The sequence below is a fragment of the Rhamphochromis sp. 'chilingali' genome (assembly GCF_963969265.1).
Source record: "Rhamphochromis sp. 'chilingali' genome assembly, chromosome: 19".
NCBI lineage: Eukaryota > Metazoa > Chordata > Actinopteri > Cichliformes > Cichlidae > Rhamphochromis > Rhamphochromis sp. 'chilingali'.
Window position 1 is genome coordinate 2,410,969 of NC_137946.1, and position 16,016 is coordinate 2,426,984.

Genomic DNA, 16,016 nt, shown 5'->3' on the forward strand with positions numbered 1-16,016 from the left:
TAGAGTGACGGTTTCTGTGCCCACAGGTGTCTTTATGTTTCTGATGTGACTATATTAGGAATATTCTTTCTCAATGATGTCATACAGAGGCAGGTGTAGACGGGGGGTCGACTGTATGTCGCACAAAACAAGACCAAACACATCAGAAGTTGAATTGCTCACGGCAGCCTCCACAGTGCTGAAGATCACTGGGAGCGAGACTGTGACGTCACCCATCAGTCTCTCGTATTCGCTCATATCCGCTTGCTGCACGTCGCATACTTTCTAATCATAAGGAAAACAATAAAAGGAACAAATCCAAATGCAGGCTCATGCTTTTCCTCCTCCACACGCACTCGAACTTACAGCCATGTAATTTGACATCAGTGTTTTTCACACACTCAAGAACACAGGCCAAGTAATGGGATTTTAAAGATAGCGTTTTGTTACGCTGCCTAACTGAGAGGGAAAACATACATTATGTTCTACAAAGGCTTTAACCTTATACTTATATCTGATTCATGATTCCTGCTTTCTCCTTTTTAAAGCTCTGGGACTGATGTGAGGTAGGAAAGGGTTTTGAATTTTTGTAGCATTTAGCAGCCAGCCCCACTTTGCTGACATTGCTGTGCTTTTTCTTCTTTGGGTCTAAATCTGTTGGTGTTATTGATCTTGGCCTACCGATTCAAACCCAGTTCCACCATCTCTTGGTCAGAACCCCGATGTTTACCTTGATCCATGAATGGGATCTCTGTGTTGTTCTCGTAGGTTTTGGACCGTTCCATCATCAGCTGGGTTTTGAGGTGTCACCCTTGTCTCCGACTCCCCCACTATGAGCTGTGTTTGATAAAACCTCCCTCTGATACTGTCAGAGCTGTTGATTCTGGTGCTCCCCTAACAGACACGGACCATTTGAGACCAGAACACACACATGCAAAAACACACTGCAAGATTGATGCAAAACACTTCAGTCCATCATACACATACTGTACCCTTCATGCCATACAGTGTGCACATTATTCTGGCAGCTGTTGACATTGAAGGGGATTTATGTTGAGTGGACCTTTTTGTTTCAGTGCCTTTATGCCTCTACTTGCTATTAAGCAAGCTTTACAAGAGCCATGCTTGGTCTTTGTCTGGGTGTCTCATATTTGAAGAGCTTCTACTGCCAAACATATTTTTGCTTTAAACCTTATCAAACCGCAACTTGTGTTCACACCGTCCACCTGCCAGGTGGGGTGACAGTACCACATCATCCTGACACAGAAAAATGCAGAATTGAACAGATCAGCTCCATCAACGCTGTTACGGGTCCTAATCTGGCTTCAGATGGATATCCTTACAGTTACCACTGGTCTCTGTGTTGTGAGCTGAGAGACGAGTGTGCAGCAGTCCTCTACAAAGCCTCACTGCTCTCCTGTTGGTTACACAGTGAAACTTATGTCTTTGGGTAAATAATGCATATAAATATAATTTGGGGAATTTTTATTGTGTACCGTATTCTTCGGACCATAAGGCGCACCAGATTATAAGGCGCATTAAGTGAAACAAAAACAGTCAGATAAGTCAAACTTTCCTCAACTCATTCTTCTTGCTTCCTCCACTTCTGTACCATTGATTCATTAATGCTGCGTTCTCTGGCAGCTGCTCTATTCCCATGTTGTTGCAGTATATTAATGACTAACCTCGCATTGTGGATGGATTATCTCAGTTGTTCTCCTGACTGAAGTTTGGTCCGTTTACAGCATCCTGCCATGCGATTGCATTTGTCCCTAACCACCAGGAACCCTCACGTTAACTTTTATCGAGTGGAAAAAAGTTGGCGTTCATCCTCCAGCTTCACTGTGTTTATGTTATGCTAACATAGCTGTGTCGCTAGCGATCACGTAGCACTAGGGTTGCCAACCGTCCCTTAAAATACGGAATCGTCCCGTATTTCGAAACAAAAGTACACGTCCCGTATTGAGCTAATAAGGGACGCACTTTGTCCCGTAATACAGTGAGAACCAAAAGTAGTCTATAAATGTTAATGGAATCAACGCTTTGTTTGAAAACATAATTCCCAGCCCCTCTCCTGCTTTGTGACCAATGAGCTGACAGCACACTTATGACAATTCGAGTATGACAATTCAGATTACCGCTCATCTCATTGGTCGAGGAAAGGTCGCTTTCGGAGAAAATACCAGAAGACAACAGGTGACCACAACAAGAAGCATGGCCAACAGGGGAACAAACGCCGACACTGCGGTGCAAGTCTCGGACGACAGTACACCTAAAGCTGGGCAGACACTGTGAGAGTTTTTCAGTCACGTTATTCAGCTCCTGCTCAAACTGCACGATTGACTCGCAGGGGTTAGAAGTTCATAGGTCACGATGTACTCTCACACTGTACCGCCCGATGCTCTGATGCGACCTGAGTGCTCACACTGTGCGTCCATAAAATGAAGGTTATAACAGAAAATCTGTCGCTCGCTCTCTGTCTCTCACTCACACAGACACACCACCACCATCAACTTTGCTAAATTGCTAATGAAAAACATTGGTCAGGCAGCTGTGATTGAGCAGCAGTGTAAATCCAACTATTTTCACGGTTGTTGTGGTCGTGATAATTTTGTGAGGCCACATCGAAAAGGCTCGGATGAGCTTTCCAAAGTTCTACAAGTTGTGCCTCCATCGCTTGTGTCCAGATCACACGCTGCACAGCCGTGCTGCTCCGTCTTTTTCACCGACGTTTACGTGTTTGCGCGCGAGCAGCTGTGGTGACACCCTCACGAGCGATTGATGATCGGGAGCTGGTCGTGAGGTGTTAATCACTTCTCGTTACCCCACGTATACTACACGACGCACGATGAAGGCCAAAATCGGTCCGACCACTCAAAAATCGGCTCAAAATGGGCCTAAAACCGCACAGTGTGAGCCCAGCATTAGAGCAGCAATGTTTGTTTCCCTCAGAGAAAGGGAAGAATGGGAAAAGGAAAACACCTGGCTGGAAAAAGTTAATATGGGCATGTGCAGTGAATATCAGCGCTATGTGGCCAGAAGTGTGATAATATAATTTATTTTGTGTAATAAACAACTGCAAGGATAGATGATTACAACAAATAGATGACTAATACATAAAAGTAATACATAGATGAATAATGATGATGAGTTAAGATGCGTAATCATGGGAACAAGCGGGTTTTCAAACGGGAGCAGCTGATTAGCTTTAGAAAAGCTGAAATAATACCTCAGCTGAAGCCAATTGTACTAAATGCACTAAATAGAATAGAATAGAATTCAACTTTATTGTCATTGCACATGCACAGGTACAGGGCAACGAAATGCAGTTTGCATCCATCCAGAAGTGCTTTAGTGATATAGATATATTACAATATATATTAGCAATAATATAGACATGTGAGTATATTACAGAAATGGGTCTATTATGGTATGTTATAATGTACACGGTGTGAAGTATGTTGTGAATATTCTATAACTATAAGTATGTACAGGCTGTAGTGAGTACAAGCTATGTACAGGCTATGAACAGGATATAAATATGAAAAACTATACAGAATATGAAATAAATAACTTTACAGAATCCGAGATATACAGCTATACAGAAATGGGAACTATGCAAGTTGTAAACAGTTGTAGGATTAAAGATTATCGAATGTACAGAAAGATTATTACAGAGCTATACAGTAGTGCAGTTAAGATAAGTGAGGGTGTAGATAGTTTCTACAGAGGCTATATAAAGTGCTAGTGGTTGTGAGTGGTGGTTCAGTCCATGTTATTATTGTGTTTGAGGGTACAGTTGTCCATTGTGGGTGTGTGTATGTTCAGTCCATGAGTTTAACGTGGGTCAGATGTCAGGAGGCAGAGTTCAGGAGTCTGACAGCTGTGGGGAAGAAGCTGTTCCGGTACCTGGTGGTCTTAGTCCGGAGGCTCCTGTGGCGCCTCCCAGAGGGCAGGAGGGTGAAGAGTCCATGTGATGGGTGACTGGGGTCTTTGATGATTTTCCCAGCCCTTTTCAGACACCGCTTCCTGTAGATGTCTTTTATGGCAGGAAGTGGTGCTCCGGCGATGCGCTGGGCAGTTTTCACGACCCTCTGCAACGCCTTCCGGTCCGAGGCAGAGCAGTTCCCGTACCAGACTGTTATACAGTTGGTCAGGATGCTCTCGATGGTGCAACGATAGAAGTTCACCAGGATGTCTGAGGACAGGTGGTTCTTCCTCAAAGTCCTCAAGAAGAAGAGGCGCTGGTGAGCCTTCTTGACCAGCTTGGCACTGTTACAAGAATATTTTTCTTTCTATTGTTTTCTATTATTTTAAGTTAAGCAGGACAGAGTTCTTTTAAAGAAAGATTTACTTATATTCTCAAAAGTTAAGCATGACAGGCTTCTGTTTAAGAAGGAGACCTGTTTTATTGTGTTAATGTTGTCATTTTGAGCTAAAAATAAATGGCTAAATGATCATTTGTTTCACATGTGTTGATATCACAAAGAATAGAATATGCATCTACTTAAATCAACTTCAAGTCAAATGGTTAAAAAAATAATTTCACACACAAAAAAAGAGCTAGAAAATTCACCACACTGGGAAGGGTGAAGACAACTGGGTCGCCCGGTCCTGGCCACGAGGTGTCCCTTATTTATTTTTCAGGGAGTTGGCAACCCTACGTAGCACATCATTATATACCAGCTAGCCCAACTTCAGCAACCCTACAAACGTCACTGCTGTTTATTTTTCTGTCTTCATTTATGTTGGAAGTGATAGCAGAGCTGTACGTTTGAATTCTTTCAGAAACCTCTCAGTCAGAACATGCTATATCATGTTTAGGTGGAAGCTAGCGAGCTAACTTCCTGCTAACTTCTAACTCCGTTAGATGTAATACATTCTGTTTTCATGGATGCCTGGATGTTAAACTTAATTGTTACACCTGGTAAAGCAGCAACGCTGATCATTTTATTAAAAATTAAAGAATTTAGACAGTTTGTAACCAGGGGCGGAGCGTGGGGGTGGCTTACGGGGCTTAAGCCCGGGTTGTTTTGTCAGAAGCCCGGGGTATTTTGGAGTGTAATTTTTTCATAGTTAGATGTCTGGCTGACAACTGTATAAAACAAAAAGTACACACAATATTCGAAGCACATAGTGCACACTGTGGGAATTTACGACTGTGCGTGAATCCCCCCTGATATTGGTATGATCCAAGCTCAGGCACTAAGCGACTGAGCGAGGGGGCGGGGGGAGCTGCTGCCAGCAGTGAGTGCGCTGTTGGAGAAACGCAGCCAGCCATACTAAGGAGAGCTTAAGTTTGACCAGGTACCAAAGCAAATCATTCGTACTGTACAAATAATGTAAATATGACGGTGCATCACGAAAGATTGATATCAAACTGATCACTTGACCAATATTATTTTACTTGCTCTTCAAGTGAATCAACAAATGGCGAAATGAAAAGCCGAACAAATGCTATTTTTTAGAGAGTCTTAGCTTACGTGTGTTTATTTCATATTTTCAGTTCTTACCCTCCCCGACTAATTCGGTTTCAGTTATGTACTGAAATATAAGAATGGACATTCGAGGGTTCTTTCAAAGAAAAAACTCAGGTAAATGTTATTTTATATATTATGCTTTGTATGTTGTTCAGTATATTTCTATGCAAAACAAGAGGGATTTCAGTACACAGCAGGATATTCACATTTGTAACCAGATATTTACACTTTAGGGAGAAAACATAAAACATTTTTACTGTACAACATCAATTTAGAGTAAACTTTTGTTTTAGATAAATATTGAAATATATTTTGAATTAGTTAAATGTCAGAATAAAGAGAGAGAGAGATCTATTTTTATCACTTTCATCAAATTTAGGAGTACATGTACACTAAGTTTATTGTTAATTAATAAGAAAACTCCAGACGATTCCATTCTGAGCTGAAGAAGCTTCTGATAGGTTAGTAGAGTCCATGTGAGTAAATTGGTGGCACAGCTGTGGATGCATATAAGGCAAAACACAGAGCCTGTTTCTGTGACATGGGAAAATCAAGAGATGTCAACCAAACACCAGGAACAGAACTGTGGAGCTCCATAAGTGTGGCTCAATTTGAATACAATTTGGTGCCATTTGCAATTAAAAAACACAGACAGTTTCTCTCTTTACTCTTAAAGTTAACAAATATGTTTTTATATTTATCAATCTAAAAAAATAAACATTTAGTCTGATTTGATGTTACAATTAAAAAAGTGTTTGTGTTTTGATCTGAAGAGTCTGTAAATATCTGGTTTCAACTGTATATTTGATGATTGTCAGCACAAAGAGGGAGAGAGAGGAACAGAGAGGGCGAGAGAGGAGCAGAGATTGAGATGGAGAATGAGGACAGAACAGAGATGAACAAGAGCAGGTGAGACACACATGTTAGTCAAATGGTTGCTTACTAAAAGTATCACTGTATCATAGGTACTCATGTATCTCGTACCTAGTGTTTCTTTTTAGGTTTGCTATTTTTCAAATTCTATATTTATTAAGTTTTGCAGGCTTGTTTGCACAACAAGGCTAAATAATTATATAAACTTTTCTCAATCTAAATATTGTACTTTGGTAGAATTAAATAAATAAGTGTAGTGCAGGTCTATGATGATTTTTAGTGCTACTATCATCTAGTTCTGATTGTGATTATGTCTTGGTTAAGTCCTCAGCAATCCTGCTTTTGAACTGTTGTAGTCCTGTTTTAATTCTGGATCAGTTCTGGGTCTGGTTGAATTGGGGTTTAGTCCCTGTGTCTTGTACAGCCCCGACTTCGTTCTGTCTTGCTGCTCAATTAAAAAACTAGTTTAAGGTGTCCTGCATGTGTGATATATATATTTCCCTATATGAAGTCATTCTTTTTTGAACAAAACTCAAAACAGAGCCTATTAATCTTTCAGTCATTTCTACACCCCCCCCCCCCCCCCCCCCCTCAAAAAAAAAAAAAAATCCCACATGCATACTACCCTTTAGGGCTAAGCCCCGGGTGTTTCAAATGCCTGGCTCCTCCTCTGTTTGTAACTCTGTGATGCTGCAGTGTTCGCTTGACTTGGGACCTGAAACAGACGGAGTTTAGGACCCAGATTCCTCTGCGAGGCTCCTGACTACGGTAGCTGTAATGCTCCAACAATCCATCAAGCGGTGCGGCTTCGTAGCTTAGCAAAGTCGTGCTAAAACATTTTTGACAGAGTTTTGAGCACCATGTAGCACAGAAAATCGGTTTGAGGTCAGTAAGCACGACCAGAATTCATACATGAGGCGCACTGATGATTTTTGAGAAAATTAAAGGATTTTTAGTGCAGAAAATACACTCTTTAATTGTGCTTTGTAACCACAATCACTTCGCACACTTCATTTAAGAGAGCCCCACAAAAGCACCGGATTGTGAAACCTAAATGTTAGGTGTGGCTACTGTGCCACTACAACAAAATTTACCACAAGAAAAAAAAAAAGCTTGTATGGATGTGTCTGAAGGCCTGCTGACGACTAGGGTTGCCAACCGTCCCTTAAAATACGGAATCGTCCCGTATTTAGAAACAAAAGTACACGTCCCGTATTGAGCTAATAAGGGACGCACTTTGTCCCGTAATACAGTGAGAATCAAAAGTAGTCTATAAATGTTTATGGAATTAACGCTTTGTTGGAAAGCATAATTCCCAGCCCCTCTCCTGCTTTGTGACCAATGAGCTGACAGCACACTTATGACAATTCGAGTATGACAATTCAGATTACCGCTCATCTCATTGGTCGAGGAAAGGTCGCTTACGGAGAAAATACCGGAAGACAACAGATGACCACAACAAGAAGCATGGCCAACAGGGAAACAAACGCCGACTCTGCGGTGCAAGTCTCGGACGACAGTACACCTAAAGCTGGGCAGACACTGTGCGATTTTTTCAGTCGCGTTATTCAGCTCCTGCTCAAACTGCACGATTGACTCGCAGGGGTTAGACGTTGGTAGGTCACGATGCAGGTCTCACACTATACCGCCCGATGCTCTGATGCGACCTGAGTGCTCACACTGTGCCTCCATAAAATGAAGGTTATAACAGAAAATCTGTCGCTCGCTCTCTGTCTCTCACTCACACAGACACACCACCACCATCAACTTTGCTAAATTGCTAATGAAAAACATTGATCAGGCAGCTGTGAATGAGCAGCAGTGTAAATCCAACTATTTTCACGGTTGTTGTGGTCGTGATAATTTTGTGATGCCACATCGAAAAGGCTCGGATGAGCTTTCCAAAGTTCTACAAGTTGTGCCTCCATCGCTTGTGTCCAGATCACACGCTGCACAGCCGTGCTGCGCCGTCTTTTTCACGGCGTTTACGTGTTTGCGCGCGAGCAGTGTGAGCGGCTCACGAGCGATTGATGATCGGGAGCTGGTCGTGAGGTGTTAATCACTTCTCGTTACCCCACGTATACTACACGACGCACGATGAAGGCCAAAATCGGTCCGACCACTCAAAAAGGGCCTAAAACCGCACAGTGTGAGCCCAGCGTTAGAGCAGCAATGTTTGTTCCCCTCAGAGAAAGGGAAGAATGGGAAAAGGAAAACACCTGGCTGGAAAAAGTTAATATGGGCATGTGCAGTGAATATCAGCGCTATGTGGCCAGAAGTGTGATAATATAATTTATTTTGTGTAATAAACGACTGCAAGGATAGATGATTACAACAAATAGATGACTAATACATAAAAGTAATACATAGATGAATAATGATGATGAGTTAAGATGCGTAATCATGGGAACAAGCGGGTTTACAAACAGGAGCAGCTGATTAGCATTAGAAAAGCTGAAATAATACCTCAGCTGAAGCCAATTGTACTAAATGCACTAAATGTGCACTGTTACAAGAATATTTTTCTTTCTATTGTTTTCTATTATTTTAAGTTAAGCAGGACAGAGTTCTTTTAAAGAAAGATTTACTTATATTCTCAAAAGTTAAGCATGACAGGCTTCTGTTTAAGAAAGAGACCTGTTTTATTGTGTTAATGTTGTCATTTTGAGCTAAAAATAAATGGCTAAATGATCATTTGTTTCACATGTGTTCATATCACAAAGAATACACATCTACTTAAATCAAATTCAAGTCAAATGGTTAAAAAAATAATTTCACACACAAAAAAAGAGCTAGAAAATTCACCACACTGGGAAGGGTGAAGACAACTGGGTCGCCCGGCCCTGGCCACGAGGTGTCCCTTATTTATTTTTCAGGGAGTTGGCAACCCTACTGACGACCTTGAAAATATCTCTCTTCTTCAGGTAAATCTAATCTTTGACCTCAGAGGCCTCAACATTTATTTCTCCTTAATTCCTTTTTCAGTTAGGCCGTTTATCCATTAAGTGCTCGTATATCAACGAGCTGCATCTGAGTGCATCCTGAGTGAGTGGACTGCCATAGTCATGTGCGCTTCATCTCTTCACCACAGAAGTGTTTAAAAAAGAAATTTGAGTGGTTGCTGTGGCACCCAAGTGGAAACAAAACAGATGTAAGCCGATGTAGGCAGTGTGTATGTGATAGAGGGGCCTCTGAGATATAAGCTAGACGTGTGGCATGATGCTCCTCTGCTGTTCAGTGATATAGGTTAAATAAACTCCCCGGGACAACTGATGGCTTGCTGTGACATCACTCAACTGTTGGAGGAGACACGAGTGCTGGAGGTTCAAAGTGGCCTTGAAACTTTTTCTTTTTTTTCTTTTTTTTTTTAAATGTAAGATTTGATTGTATCATCATGAAATAAAGTGCTGTGGCTAAAAGGAGGGGACTGTTCAAGGCCAAATATAGAAGTCAGAGAGAGAGAGATCATGGGAGAATGTAATGGGCTTTCTAATGTCCTGTCTTTGCCCCATTTCATCCAGATGTTTCAGTAACGTGTTTGCTGTTTCTTGCCACCCGCATCTCATCTCCTGTCTTTCCACACACTTTACATATTAGCGCACATGCCTGTTATCAGGGAAGACTGCCCACTCTGTGTCCAGATGAATAATAGTCTGAAGGGGAGAATAGTACTGTGTCATGGCGAAAGAATGCAGACTTCTTCTGTAGGTAATATTTCTATCTCCTATAAACATGGAGACTGTGCACATGTGTCAGAGTTAAATGCAACGGTGCCGGCCCACCATACGCTACGTGTAAGGTTACGTGTGGCTCAGTACAACGTGGTAGGTTGTCAGGAGTTAATGACACAGCATGTGGCTCCCTTGTCTTGCAGCTGAGATATCAACATGGACTGACCACCCCAGACCTGCAGCAGACACTACCCAACCTGAAGAACTTCCTGGAACATGGGCTGATGGTGCGATGGTAAGAATGACGCAGACACTTTCTACAGTGGGTTCTAAAGATGATTCAGAAATCTGCTCTGTGTTTGCAAGAGACACATGCAGCTTCACATGCAAGCTGTGATTAGCTAGATTCAAAGTATAGGCCATGCTCCAAGTTAATAGTTTGTAAAGTTTACTAAGCAGGGCAAATGGACATGGACAGTCTCAAACACGCCAACTTTGGAGTCGACATTTTTGCTGGAGATCTGCTAACAACGCACACATTTCTAAACACACAAGCTGCCAATTTACATAAGTAATGACCAGCACGTTTTTCAAAAGCTGAACTATTAGAAAAAGGACAAAGTCTTCAGTCTGACACTTTTCAACGCTCACTTACAAACACTTTTGTCCCTGTTAGTGATTTTAACCATGAAATGGGCCAAAGTAGGCTAATAGCACTGCTGCCAAAACAAACAGACTACTTTTGAATTAGTCAGCTACTCAGCAATAGTGCCATTCATGTTTTGTATCTTAAACCAGCGTCCTCAACCCCCGGGCCATGGACCGGTATCGCTCCGCGAGTCGTTTGGCACTGGGCCGCAAGAGTTGACGCTCGGGTGTGACATTTATGGTTTTCAGGGTTTTTATCGTTAACTTAATTTCCCTGGCTCTTTTCCCGCATGTTATGAATAAATCGTCTTTTTTTTTTTTTTTGGTACCGGTTTTATTTTGTTGTATTTATCCGCGACACCTTACAGGCCGGTCCGTGGCACAAAAATGGTTGGGGGCCGCTGCCTTAAACAACAGATTAATACAGAATATACAGCGCAGTAGTCGGGTCATTAGTAGGAAATGAAAATAAAGATCTGATGCAGCCATTCGTTGCGTTTGTCACATAGACTGTTATTTACAAAAGACTTTGAAAGTGCTGCTAAAAGAATACTTTGTTTTAAGTTATGATGATGTAACGTCCCTGCACATCATCATTCCCCTACATCTAAAAAAAGGAGTGGGTAATGAGTTTTACAGCAGCTACTTTGTCCACTGGAATGCTTAGATCTCTGCTCCAGTCTTATGGCCTGTGAGTAACCCTTTACTAAAACCTGAGAGTTGGTCTCCATCAGACTTCAGCTCCACTTCCCTATAAAAGAAAAAGCTGTCTTTGATCTCCTCTCCCAGGGTCAGCAAAGGGGAAAATGTGTATTACACACATTAATTGAATAATCTTTTGTTTTGAAAGGAAAGACGCCATGAAAAGCTCGAGCTCTCAACTCTGTCCCACTCCCAAAAAATCTTCACGGGAAGTGGAAGAGCCCAAAGACAGATGAGATGAAAGCGTGGGTCTGCTAACCCTGGAGCTGTGTGTGCGCGAGCGCATGGGAGGTTTTAAAGAAAGTGGAAGTCTTCTGCAGCGGTTTTCCACAGCCACGCTCTTGTGTGACAATGAGACCACAGTGACAGAGAGGAGTTGCTCTGTACTGACTCAGAAGCCATCAGCTGAGTGAAAGAAACTGCCGTTCCCATCATTTTGAGCAGCACTGAGCCACAAACACATGTTACAGATTTATCTGTCATTAGCACTGTCAGAAGATATAGAGCTTCAGCTATGTTGCCACAGCGATTAGACGGTTCGGCATTTGGAGAAAATGCGTACGAACTAGATTGATGTTCACTTTCGTTTCTGTAGAGTAAATATGAAGCAGCCAGCAGCTGATTAGTTTATTTTAGCACAAAGACTGGAAGCGCACTCTGTCTGCCTACAGGCACCTCTGAAGACTAATAATTGATGGCGTGCCACAACACTAAGTCGTCTTTAAACCTCTCGTACATATTGAGCAAAACTATTTTAGTTACGTTTTGATATTTTGCCATTTAGCTACTCAGTACAGCAGAGTACAACAGGAAATTGTAACCAATATTAGACATAAATATGTACATATTTAAATGAAACCTACAATGGTATGCTGTCCATGTTTATGTTCTGGGACTCAACTCCACTGGATTTATGTTGGTGTGGGTTCCCAGCCTTACAGGTCATGGTTTTCTACGAGTTTCAGAGACGAGTTTGATGCTGTTTCATCCGAGAAGCTTCTTCAGTTCAAAGACCAAATCAGAAACTCAGACATTTACACTGATCCAGATGAAACCATAGAGCCCTTTGTTGTGGTCTCACTCTTCACTTGCAGTCCCAAAACTGAGACAGTGGAGACGGTCAGAAAATGACTACAGCAAGACAGCGCCTTAGAAAACAGAATTAGCTTTACCCCCATCACTGTCAGACCTCTGCCTTACAAACAAATATTTTAAATATTCAGTTTCAATTTTTCAATTCAATTTTATTTACACAACGCCAAATCACAACAACAGTCCCCTCAAGGAGCTTTATATTGTAAGGTAGACCCTACAATAATACATACAGAGAAAAACCCAACAATCATATGACCCCCTATGAGCAAGCACTTTGGCGACAGTGGGAAGGAAAAACTCCCTTTTAACAGGAAGAAACCTCCAGTAGAACCAGGCTCAGGGAAGGGCGGGGCCATCTGCTGTGATTGGTTGGGATGAGAGAAGGAAGACAGGATAAAGACATGCAGTGGAAATACAATAAAGGTTTCTACAGACAAAAACATGGATGTGCCACGGGCTCCCCAGTGTCACCCACTGTGGCAAACCTTGTGGAAGTGGAAAGTGAGGCTCTTTGCTCTTTTGAAGGGACAGTACCTAACCACTGGTACAAATACGTTGATGACAAATCAAAACCCAAGAAATAGAATCCGTCACTGTTCACATCAACTCAGTAAATAGAAACATAAAATTCACCATACAAAGAATAATAGTTTGCCATTTCTGCACTGTGCTGTGTACACTGAGGAGAATGGAAACCTCAATGCTGAAGTTTATCGGAAGCCCACACACGCAGACCAGTATCGACTCTTTGACTCCCACCACCCTCCGGAACACAAACTTGGAGTAATCAGGACTCTGCATCACCGGGCAGAAAACGTCCCCTCTGAGGCAGAAGGGAAAGAAAAGGAACGCATGTAAAGAAAGCTCTTTAAACATGTGGTTGTCCCAACTGGGCTTTCATCCAATCAGCAGAGATGCACAGTAAAGAAGGTCAGACACCAGCTAGGGTGAGCAGAATGGACAGATCCACATTGGGTCAGTCTTTCGAGGATGCCAATGTTCACATTTTGGACAGAGAAACCAAATAAAAGAAGTCGATTCTGTTCGTCTAACGTAGTGTTTGTGTTTGCATAGTTGAAGCTAGCACCGCTGGTGAACAGCGGGCTGTGAGGTCAGTTTAATGGTCAGAAACTGTCTCACAGTGGTGTCCCCTGAAACCTCTGCTGATAATGACCACACCCGTTTTCACACACTGCCTTATATGATGAGGAACATGATCAATAGTGGGTCAGGGACCCTCTTAAGGAGCAACTCCCATCAGGGCTTAAATACCTCGGACTCTCCACCGAGCTCTTAGAACTGAAGAAGCTTCTCAGATGGGAGCTGAAACGTCTGAAACCTGAAGAAGTCCACTTTAAGCTCCTTAGATTTCCATCTTTTTAGTTTATTAGTTTCTACTTTTTAGTTTCTTTCTTTGGATTTTCTGCCTCTGCTCTGACTTTCACAAATAGAAACCAGTCCCTGTGAGCACCACAGCCTCCTCTTCTAATTGTGGAATGAATAAAAACAAATTGTAGGCCTCCCAAAAAAATCGTTCCTAAAACTAGATTCCTTCTTTAATCGTTCCATTAGGTGTTCCACCTAAATTGAGCGCCCCTGGCTAAATAAATGGTTGCTTCTGTAACCTACTGTTACCCAAACCTGCAGTAAGTCACAGGAAAAATGAAAATCTTAAAACAGCAAAAAGCAGCTTAGTAACAAAGTGTAGTCATAAGACAAACGTTCCAGTATTTCACTGATGTAATGTTACTTGTATAACTTCTATAAATGGAACATTCCGTCTTTTTTGGATTCGCCCAGATGAAAGTCCGGCCTGACACAGGGCTCTGATGAAAGAATCCTCTGTAAAGTGGTGTGAATGAACAAATCTGTCAACTTCTGACTGCTGCTTGAAAAAAGAAACTATCCACCTTTATTGCTCCTTGATCGTAATGTGCGTACATGTATGTTTTCAACATTTTATTTGTTCATTTGTGTTACTTAATAAGTTGACCCACACATTTTGTCATAAAAGTACAGCTTTGTTGGACGCACTGTTGCTTTCTGTCCGTGTCAGTTCCGGTTCTTCTTCCTGCCGGGTTTAAAAAGGCTGAATTCAGAAGGAATGCCTGGAGCTGGGACTCGGCTTATGAAATATGGATGTTTTTAAGAGGCTACGTGACAGCTGCAGGTAATTTTGCTATATAGCCCGTGAGAGGCAGGCTAATCAGCTGCCTATCCTCCTCTTTGCCACCTTTTTCTTCCTTCCACACATCCAAACAAGAATGATGTGGTGAAGGCTATGACAGAGGGAACTGTTTCCAGAACAGATTTGGAAACATTTGCCTCCTACATATAGAAATAATTCATACCCACACCACGGGTGCATAGTGGGTTCATCTTGGATATTTTATACAGACCGAATGGAAAAGCAGAAAGAATGCGTGTAAGAATCGAAAAGAGCGTATGTCATTTTTATACAGTGGGCTTCGTGATGCTCATCTGGGAAACTGCTGATCATATCTTAATAGATTTCCAAACAGTTCTCTCTCAGAAACACATCATAACATGTCAGAGTATATACAATGCAGCCCTGGTGAAAAATGAGCAGTATAGTTTTTTCTCCTCTAATCTCGCTGAAGGATGGGAAACAGTGGGGGAAATGGTGAATCTATTATCGAGAGGCATATAGAGACAGCACCAGAAACCAGTTCTTTGTAAACTACGCAGTCTGTCGACATCAAAGCAAACACGTTCAACATGGTCCCATTTGCCGCTCCACATCCGCTGAGGGCCTGGCAGAAGTTCACAGGGTCCTAATCCCACTCCGGTGCCTGGAAGCAGGGCTACGTACACGTGTGTGGGGGGAGCAAGGTGTGGCAGGGCGCCTAGCCATGCACATTCAACGCCACAGCTGGTGGATGTGAATCTTCCCCAAACCCCACAGTGACTGAAGTTAGCAAAAGCATTTGTGTTGCATGAAGTACACCGAGGGTTGTAATATTTAGACAGCTGCGCTCCTGTCAGTGCAAAAAAAAAAAAAGGAAGAGAAATTCTTGAGTTATACACCTAAAATAAGCATTTGTAAGGGACGTTAAGCTTGACAGGTTCTCTGTGGAATTGCTGTATTTTTGATCATTTCCTTTTTCGTGTTCTCCAAGCGTCCATTCCTCCTTATTTGGGAATACATTTTCTCTTTCTCACCTTTTTTTAAAAGTTGTGATACCTTTTTGTTTTGGTTTTTTAATATCTTACATTCTGACAATATGTAAGATAAATATAAATACCCCTCCGCACACCGCGTGGTCGTCTGTGGCCCAGACACCTGAGTTTGACAGCCACTGACCCAACCCAGGCTTTCTATGCATCATAAGTGGGGTTTGTATACTGCTCGTCATAAATAGTAGAGAGTACTGATGTTTTGAGGGGACTGGATCACAGGAAGACGATAGCAACATGCATACTGCATACGCAGTATATCAGTGTTGCAGATTTTGTCTTTGTAATTTCTGTAGCACATCAGCACCATTGAGTAGTGCGAGGATGTTCTCAGCTTTTGTTCCACATGCTGTGCTGTGGTCAGTCTGTC

At 42.1% G+C, this 16,016-nt stretch overlaps 1 protein-coding gene across 1 annotated transcript in view; it reads left to right on the top strand.

Annotated features, from left to right (window-relative positions):
- The window catches only part of uvrag (UV radiation resistance associated gene), a 98,053-nt gene that overhangs the window by 75,416 nt on the left and 6,621 nt on the right, over positions 1-16,016 (top strand). The window contains exon 14 of the mRNA XM_080867259.1: positions 10,207-10,298. Within this exon, the coding sequence (XP_080723385.1) occupies positions 10,207-10,298 (92 nt within the window). The remainder of the gene's footprint in view (positions 1-10,206; positions 10,299-16,016) is intronic.